Raw genomic sequence first — 9711 nt, 5'->3', positions numbered from 1 at the left:
TTGCTGGTCATTAATGAGACCTATAGGGTTTATTCTTTAGAATAAAACCGATATAATCACTCTCATATCATTTGAAGTATCCATATTGATATTTCAGTCACAAGAGAAGAAACCAATATGACGTCAACAGGTGTATCTCCAGAACGTGACACTCTGTCCAGGGCGGTAGCCCCAGTCGTTCTTCACCACGCTGTATTTGGCTGCACTGGTTGTCAGTCTCCTTCCCGTTACTATGCCAACGTGTCCTCCACCGGCAATGACGTCACCATCAAGGCCAGTCCGGTGGTTCGTCCAGCAACGATCACCTGTCAGGTAGCTGGACCTAGGGTTTCCCCATTCTCTTGCTCCAATGGGACCGGCGACTCCCCACCTGAAATTTGATAGCTTGTTTAGAGAATGTAGTGGTGTTTGGAAATGAGACACTGTAAAATCAATTACGGCCTTGGGACGTATGTACCCCCTATAAAAGTGATAATGAGTATATTCGTATTTCCTGAGTTAGTGAGGTGGTTCCAACACCGACTTATTTAGTATTTCGGATAAAATATCAACTTTCGTGTGGGAACAGGTTGCCAAAGTGATGGTACAGATATAATTCTTCAATGAAACATTACAACACTTGACTTATTTTGACAAATCGGTGCGGGACTATTCAAACCAATGCCAAACACACTCTGCATTTACAGGAAAGTTGATTGTTTGATTGTTTAAGCGTCGGTACTAGCCTTGGAAATTATATTCGGTTTTCGTAAAAATATGAGGTCTTTAGGTGAAATATCCCTTACCACATTCTTTAAAATATCTATATGAAGATATATATGAGTCCAATACTTCTGTATGGCTCTGAAAAGGCCCGTGAAGGTCCCGGTGTAGAATAGCCCTTCATAACTTATAGCCCTTATAACTAACAGCAACCCACGCTTGCCATAAAAGGCGACTATGCTTGTCGTAAGAGGCGACTAAAGGGATCGGGTGGTCAGGCTCGCTGACTTAGTTGACACATGTCATCGGTTCCCAAATGCGCAGATCGATGCTCATGTTGTTGATCACTGGATTGTCTGGTCCAGACTCGATTATTTACAGACCACCGCCATATAGCTGGAATATTGCTGACTGCGGCGTAAAAGGCAGGTATACAAAGAGGTGGGTAGCGAGGGTTTCAACAAATGCAATTGTTCTGAATTGTTCTGAGAGTGTCAAGCAGCATGCAACCAGCAAATGCAGGTGCTTAAAAGCTGGAGTCAAATGCAAGAGCAGGTGCCATGAAAAACAACAGCTGGCGCCTCGCATGTGCAAGCCTCGCTTGTGCAAACAAAATGTGAGCAATTAATGCCACCCAAGGCTTTTCAACATTTTGAAATATTGTTGAAATATTGTTGAAATATTGTGAGTAAAGGTGTCGTAGGTATTTCTCTAAAAGGCTGCTTCATACTCTCTAACACTACTCAAGCTAATTTTGAGTCAATCTGCAAAAATATATCGACTAGTTTTTCAGGCGTTTAGTAAATTTATAGACGGCCGTGAGCAGCATTATTTCCTTGATGAGCCTTCAACCACCGAGGCCGCTGAAACACAAGCTCTGGACGAGTTGCAAAAAATCTAAATTGTATTGACTGTAACATATACATGTATGCTAAAGGTTTAAAATCATTATGCTATCAACTCACGCACCCTTATATGTATGTATGTATGTATGTATGTATGTATGTATGTGTGTGTGTGTGCGTGCGTGCGTGCGTGCATGCGTGGGTCGCCGATATATAATGTATATCTTACCATCGATGGGGCACGCTACCTCCAGCCTTTTCAATGACATCAGCTACAAAGATGTTGCACTTGTTGGTGTTCCTGCCTGTGGTGTGGGGTGATGCATACGACCACCGAGTACTATTGATGTAGCTGTCAGCTACCCGCTTGATCTTGCTCCCAATGCCCCGCCGGGATCTTGGTCTTCTTATAAACTACAGACAAATGGACAAGCCGGGTCGTTACGAGGTTCAACCTTGTCAAAATGTCCCTTTGTGATGGGACTCGAATCGGAATCATATTTTAGGTCAGGATGTTGTAAGTCAAATTATATATTATCACATAATGATTCCGTTTGTTTGTTAATATTCAACAATATTCCGACGTTATGGCGTCGGTCTGTAGATAACCGAGTGACTAGCTAGTGATCAACATAATGAGCATCGATATACGCATCCGGGGACTAACGTGATATATCAACCAACCTCCCGATACCGTTAGTCGCTTCTTACAACAAGAGAAGACAATTCTAAGACTGGTGTTATAATTTAGAAGAAGATGTGTTGATATAATACTATACTGGTGACAGGGTGTTCTCAACTTCGAAAATGAATTGAATTTCTTGAATCACAATGTCCAACTAAAGACAATGCGTCTTTTATCACCCGTGTATGCCATATTTTTATAACTAACAAACTATATCAGGTTCTGCAGACTTTACTCTTGCAGTGTAAAAAATGATATAATTTGACAAAAATTATAACTTTTGGATATAAAAAGTTGATTTCCAAATGCTGATGGTTAAAGTAAGATTCAATAAATTTAAAAAATCTTTCCAGAGCGAATTTACAAAATTTCAAAGCAATTCTGAGTTACGTGGTTGCAAAGTCATTTCCTTCCCATGTTCAATGAACCAAATGTTTGCAATCATTTACAAGACAGTAGGGTACGTTCTTGCAAACTGAAATTAGTGGTATTGAAATAATAACTAGTCATAGTCAAATTTAATCACACAGTTCTTATTTTTCACGATAAGCGAACGCAACATACGTTTTGATCCACAGTTCGATATACATGTATATATTTGTTAGGGACTGCTGAGTGAGTGAGTTTAGTTTTACGCCACACTCAGTGATCAACAACATGAGCATCGATCTGCGAAATTTGGGAACCGATGACATGTGTCTACCAAGTCAGCGAGCCTGACCACCCGATCCCGCCTCTTACCACAAGCATAGTCGCCTTTTATGGCAAGCATGGGTTGCTGAAGGCCTATTCTACCCCGGGACCTTCATGGGTCTCATAGTAGTATTTCAAAGGTACATGATATAATGCAATAAGCATACAACCTACATGAATATGAACATCCATACAACCAAAACTCTGGATTGTCTGGTCCAGACTCCATTATTTACAGACCGCCGCCATATAGCTGGAATATCGCTGACTCACTCACTACTATGAAATGTAAATCGCATAGTGTTTGATTTCTTTCTGGAGAGGCATTAGTAAAAGCTGATTGCTTGTTTGCAGATCCAGTTCTGTACAATGTAGCAGAAATAGATATGTTTAAACCAAAGGTACTCGAAAGTATGAAAGATGAACGTGCACGGACTTCTATTGGGGAGTAAAATAAAACCTAAAATATATTCCATAAAGAAAACCGACAAGGGGTTTATTGCACCGCAGTCACAGGATGACTGTGTGTCGTCTCTGTTTTACAGCTATTCCACTCATCACAGATAATCCTTCTACTGACAAACTGACGAAAAAGTTGTTGTTGACCTTACGTTGCTATGTCTTAATTCTACTGCCTTAACTCGACTGACGATAAGGTTCCTACTGCGCATTTAAGTTATTCTCTCCTGACAGGATTATGTAAAGATTTTTCATAAACGCGAGTGAATTTCGACCATTCTCAGTGAAAGTCTCCATTACTGAAAGGCATTCACCTGTAACATTATGGGTGCCCTTACTGAAAGAGAAGTTAATTTACTGGGAGAAGATAAGACCTACCCATCCGTAGCTGGGAACGACGACGGCCACAAGGAACACCAGCAACGTGATCTTCATCATAACTTCGACAACTTCGGCTGTTATTGAAAAACACGCAGTCAATGATGGAATATCGCACAACATTGAAGTAAGACATGTTTCATGAATTGCGGATGACCACTATGCACACTTCACACTAAGCTCATGTCCTATGATTTTCCAAGCTTTACTTTGGAAGATACGTACATCGTCGTTGTACTGTAGTCTTGATTTATTTTATTTGCAAAAAGCTACATGTAGGCCATCGGCCCATGGTGCTTGGTAACTGTCCACAGTTTGTTATCATGTTTCATTATGTAAATACAAACATACAGAGTTCCCCACACAATTTCAATTTGGTCGCCTGGTGTGTGCTCCGTGAGATACGTTTCATAATTGCATCATTAGTAGACATATATCATTTATGAACACAGTCTCAGTATTTTCTCGCAGATAGTACAATCATTGCAGCACATTTCACAATTCAAACATTAGTATAGGTCATGGTACATACATCATAGGCCACAGTTTCAATATTTGCTTGCATGTAGTACAAACATTGCCGCACATTTCATAATTTCAACATTGGTATTGGCTCATGGTACATATAAAATTGGTCCATACAGTTACGATATTGGCTCATAATTTCAACATTGGTATTGGCTCATGGTACATATATGATTGGTCCATAGAGTTACGATATTGGCTCATAATTTCAACATTGGTATTGGCTCATGGTACATATATAATTGGTCCATAGAGTTACGATATTGGCTCGCACCTTGTACAATCAGTGGAACACATTTCATGATTTCAGCATTAGTATTGGACAACAGGAGGGTAAACTAATGAATTGTAGTGCTTGTGAAATACTTATGTGGTATAAACTGTTTTCTAAGATGACTGTAAGCGTTGCATACAAGACGAAAATGAAATTCAGCTTCGACATTACCATCATTACAGACTTTGAAAACCCTTTGATTTTTTGGGATATTACGATACCTTCCCGTTTCAATGTTTAAGGAGTGAGAACGACAACGGAAACGCGTCAAAGCTATTCTAAACGTCTCAATGGTGATAGTAAATAAGGTTCAGCAATGAAGGCAGTTTTGAATTGAGAATAGAAACGCATCTTAGGGCTATTTTCAAGAGCAGAGCGCCAATTTTGTTCGTACATGGCTTTTAGTCTAGATTCAAAGTCTGATAGAAAAGAAACAGGGAAATCTACACTGTGGGTTTCCCAAATATAACCAAAACCGTAGGTATAAAGCAAGTACTGTAGTCATCATCTCCATGTATACTGATCAGTCTAAAACGCAACTAAAGTGAATGAGTGAGTGAGTGTAGATAGGCAATATCACTGCGGGAGACACCATACACGGGCTTTACACGTTGTACCCTTGTTGGAATGGAATGTATCCACGAGTTCGCTTTATCTGTCAGTTCGTTACGAGCGTTTTCGTTAATCTTACGACTTAAAGCTATCTGCTGAACAAGAAGAGAATTATGCATTCTCGCTTTGCGTTTTCACACAGGCCAGGAATACCCTATCTCGAGAATGTGTAAAACAATCTTTCATACAGATCAGCAATACTCTATAACACGAGAAATTACAGCTGAGTATGCAGATATATGATCCTTCAGCTGTTTCGCATTCACTAACAATAAATAAAAGTTATGTAATGTAATAGATAAGGGTTAGAATCCAGAAAATCATACCTGTATGTAAGTACACGTCAGCCTTCTCCAACAGACAGGTCGAGAGCTTCGATTTAGTGCTTTTTTATAGCTGAACTGCGTGCAGAAAACAATCAGACCTGTTCTAGTCATATGACAAACACTTTGTTCCGGACGAGCTCAGTTGGAGAGACAAGTCTTCGTGCTTTGTCGATGTACTGAATCCCGGATCCACCACGCATGCTTCCTGGTTAGTATGTACAGAAGGGGAGAAGCCTCGGGTGTGGGGTGTAGGGTGTAGGGTGTGGGGTGTGGGGTGTGGGGTGTGGGGCGGAATAAACACAAGGAGACAGCTATCTTAATGTTGACATTTTAAAAACAGCTTTACGCACGGGTACCGACGTTTTAATTCGAATATGTGCATTTGTCAGGATCAGAAGAAATAATTAAAGTGTCATTAAGTAGCCAGGGATTAAAACGATCTCAAAAACACATTGGTTGTGCCGGTTTACCAAACCGTATGTACTATTTTCTTAACCTATCTTTTTCCCTCCGTGTTTAGTTTGTATGAGGTAATTGCTTGGCTGTGTATGTAAGGTAATTGTTTGAGTGTGTGTGTAAGGTAATTGTTTGGCAGTGCATTGAAGGTAATTGTTTGAGTGTGTAGGTAAGGTAATTGTTTGAGTGTGTAAGTAAGGTAATTGTTTGGATGCGCATTGAAGGTAATTGTTTGGCTGTCTTTGTAACTGTTTGGCGGTATCTGCGAGGTAACTGTTTGGCTGTACATGTGAGGTAATTGTTTGGCTATTTATGTGAGGTAGTTGTTTGAGTATGTCTGTGAGGTAATCATTTGAGGTAATTGTGGAATACTGGTTAGATGTAAGTGTTTAGTAATTATTTGGCTCTGTATGAGAGTATTTGCAGTATATGGAGTGTAACAGTTTTATATGTGAGATAAAGTGCTGGAGATAACTGATTGTATGCAGGAATGGGTAAATGGGGGAAAATTGTTTGGCATGGTTATGGGGTTTAGATTTATTTACAATCACCATGAATAACATTTTAGACCGTAAACAATTGACAAAAGTAAGTAAATATGTACGATTTAATCGATTTCTCAAAATATTTTACCGATAAACATGCTATTTACCACGAAGAACATGGTACTTACCACGAAGAACATGGTATTTACCATGAAGAACAATTCTCTTTGAGAGCGAGAAGCGGTCGGCTGAACAACACTGATTCAAGCGTTCGCTCTTGTCGCAGAAAAAATCCGGGTCCGATTGCTGACACAGTTACAGTGCGTGAAGCCCATTTCTCATGTCCCCGTCGTGATAATGTTGGAATAATGCTAAAACCTAAATTCACTCACTAGGATGTGTATTTAGTCCATTTTAGCTCTTCCCTTTCGTTTACATAAATCTGTATGACACGCATGTTTGCAGGTAAGGGTTATGAAAATAACAGGTTATATCGTCTGTGTAACAAACGATCACAACTTACTTCTGAACTTGGCTGGTACTCGGCTACAATGCAGTTAACAGGTATTCGTATGATCTTAAAATAGGCTGACCGACACCATGGCACATAAACCACTAATCATCTTCTAATAATTAAGAGGGGCATGCAGTGTGGAAGGGCTGTCAGGACGACGGGAATTGACCGGCGCCAATGTTTCACTCAGTGTCATCAACAGACAATAAGATGGCATACTAACATTTCATGCATTTTGCATACCAGAGTGGTCACAGTTCAAAACTTTAATCAGAGATCAACGGTCAACTTTGTAACAATTCCAGTCAATATGATGTCAGAGATGTTTCTGTATCCGATAAAGTGTGTAGAAAATGGAATTCATTTACTGATATTGCACCACATTTGATGTTCAGCGTGTATAAAAACACTTGTCACACGCCACACAGACAGGTATGTGTGATGTTAGCATATGGTATAAAGGTAGAAATCGATTGACACTGATATTCCCACTGCCAGCACACAGCTGATTTAGCATACATGTATATGGTGACAAATATATAGAATATTATAAATACAGGGCAGTGGGCGGTCACGTCCAATATCATCGTAATGGCGGCAGATGAGCGAGCGCTACAACGCTAAAGCTTTAGGATTAAAATTGCTCATGCCGTATATTTATAAATATTATGTGTCATATCACATTTGTAATATGGATTCGAGAAACATAATCAAGCAGATAATGAGGGTCATTTCGTTTAGCAACGTTTTGATTGTTGTCAATGAACATTGCAAAGTACTTGTATCATAGAGTCATTTACAAGGTCAGTATTGGCCTTGAGTAAAGATACTCCAGGAATAAATATACTTTTTAGTGTAAATTTACTGCAAGATGATAAATACTTACGTGAGTAAATTATCGTAACAATTAAACATATGACGTTTAATATGGCCACTTTTACTTACCATAGGTAAATTCACGTACATAAGCAAACAAACTCCTGTTATTAAATGTGTGCATGTAAAAGAGGCATATACCTCTGAGTAAATTGAAAAGTAGCCCCAGTTTGATGGGGGATTCAGAAACTGTGGAAATTCTTGTTGGTTCATTAGCGCTTTTGTGGCGATGGGGTAGCCTTGTTATTAAAGCGTTCGCTCGTCTAATCGAAAACCTGAGTTCGATTCCCCACAGTGGGTAGAATCTGTGACAACCCCATTTCTGGTGTCTTATGTCACATTAGAAATTAGCAACTAACACATTGTACCCATGTGGGAAACAGACCCCGGGTTTTCGGCGAGACAAGCGAACGCTTTAACCTCTAGCCTGCCCTACGTCTCGTGATACTTTAAGACACTAAGCTAAAATTCAAGATATCAAGTTGAAAATCCCTTGATATTTCAAGTTACGAAGTTTTCTTGAAATTTCAAGCTAAGACGTTTTCTTGAAATTTCAACTTAACATGCATTTTGAAATTTCAACTCAGCTTCTTTAAATTTCATCTTGAAGTTTCAAATTAACACCTTAAAAAATTCATTCAACTTTGCATCTTCTAATCAAACAGAAAAAGAACGAAAAAGAGAGAAGTGGTCCTAATGGTCTTCTGTATTGGAAAACCTTCGTACGTCTCCAGAGATATGAAGCCTGTTGATGCAACTTTACCTGATGGAATAGATACATTGATGACATGACAGGGGGCGGTGACAGAATGATAAATGAATCACCTTTACAACGTTACCCGTGTTTGCATCCGGCTTCAAATACCACGTGTAAACGTTATCTTTCAAATTGAACAGGTGTGTATTGCGTGACACCATATTTTAGTACAGATGTTTCGCTATATGTTTCCAACCCGTGAAGATCCGGGTCGGAAATGCCTGTCGTGAGAGACAACTAACAGGATCGGTGAGACTTGGTTGACACTTGTCACCGTATTCAAACTTCGCAGATCGATAATGAACGTCATGAGGGTGCAATACTGCCAAGTGAATAAACTGTTAAACAAGAAGACACTCACGTGGTTGCATTTATCTTACTTAATACACTCTTTTCTAAAAAAGGACCCAGAACAATGCTTGGTTTAAGGCTCCTTCACACTTATTTCGAATTGACAAGAATCAAGGACAATGAACGATAAAGAAATTATTCCAAACTTCGAGCCTCATTCGGAAGAAAATGTCAAAATAAATGTTCATCAAGTTTTGTAGGAATGTGACTCCTAAATGCTGTCTGACGTTTCAGGGACATGCAGGTGGCCATGCTTCTATGTGATTCTACGGTGTTTATGATGATGTCAGGGGTCAGTTGAAGAGTATTCCGGGCGCTCTGACTGTATTCCAGGTGTGTTCGAGCTACGCTCGAGCTGTAGTCCAGGTGTGTCCGAGCCACACTCGAGCTGTATTCCAGGTGTGTCCGAGCCACACTCGAGCTGTAGTCCAGGTGTGTACGAGCCAAACTCGAGCTGTATTCCTGGTGTGTCCGAGCTACACCCAAACTGTATTCCAGGTGTGTCCGAGGTACACCCGAGCTGTAGTCCAGGTGTGTCCGAGCTACACTCGAGCTGTATTCCAGGTGTGTCCGAACTACACCCGAGCTGTAATCCAGGTGTGTCCGGGCTACACTCGAGCTGTATTCCAGGTGTGTCCGAACTACACTCGAGCTGTATAACAGGTGTGTCCGAGGTGCACCCGAGCTGTAGCCCAGGTGTGTCCGGGCTACACCCGAGCTGTAGTCCAGGTGTGTCCGGGCTACACTCGAGCTGTAGTCCAGGTGTGTCCGAA

At 40.4% G+C, this 9711-nt stretch overlaps 1 protein-coding gene across 1 annotated transcript; it reads right to left on the bottom strand.

Moving 5' to 3' along the window:
- LOC137295818 (uncharacterized) lies at window positions 1-5837 on the bottom strand. Its single transcript, XM_067827371.1, has 4 exons — window positions 5500-5837; window positions 3763-3839; window positions 1777-1961; window positions 1-370 (listed from the first exon to the last, which is right to left on the bottom strand). Exons 2-4 carry the CDS (start codon window positions 3820-3822, stop codon window positions 124-126), a joined length of 492 nt encoding a protein of 163 aa, XP_067683472.1. The 5' UTR covers window positions 3823-3839; window positions 5500-5837; the 3' UTR covers window positions 1-123.
- Between the last annotated feature and the right edge of the window lie 3874 nt (window positions 5838-9711).

This window comes from Haliotis asinina, chromosome 9, assembly GCF_037392515.1.
Source record: "Haliotis asinina isolate JCU_RB_2024 chromosome 9, JCU_Hal_asi_v2, whole genome shotgun sequence".
In the NCBI taxonomy this organism is placed as follows: domain Eukaryota; kingdom Metazoa; phylum Mollusca; class Gastropoda; order Lepetellida; family Haliotidae; genus Haliotis; species Haliotis asinina.
Note: the sequence above shows the minus strand (reverse complement) of the source record. Positions and strands in the feature narration are given on the sequence as shown.

Bases quoted from the DNA above. Each gene is read 5' to 3' on its own strand.
- LOC137295818 (XM_067827371.1), bottom strand. From the start codon at position 3,822: ATGATGAAGATCACGTTGCTGGTGTTCCTTGTGGCCGTCGTCGTTCCC. The intron at 1,962-3,762 runs GTAGGTCTTATC...ATTTGTCTGTAG, and splicing joins TCGTTCCCAGCTACGGATGG to TTTATAAGAAGACCAAGATC. The intron at 371-1,776 runs GTAAGATATACA...ATCAAATTTCAG, and splicing joins GGTAGCGTGCCCCATCGATG to GTGGGGAGTCGCCGGTCCCA.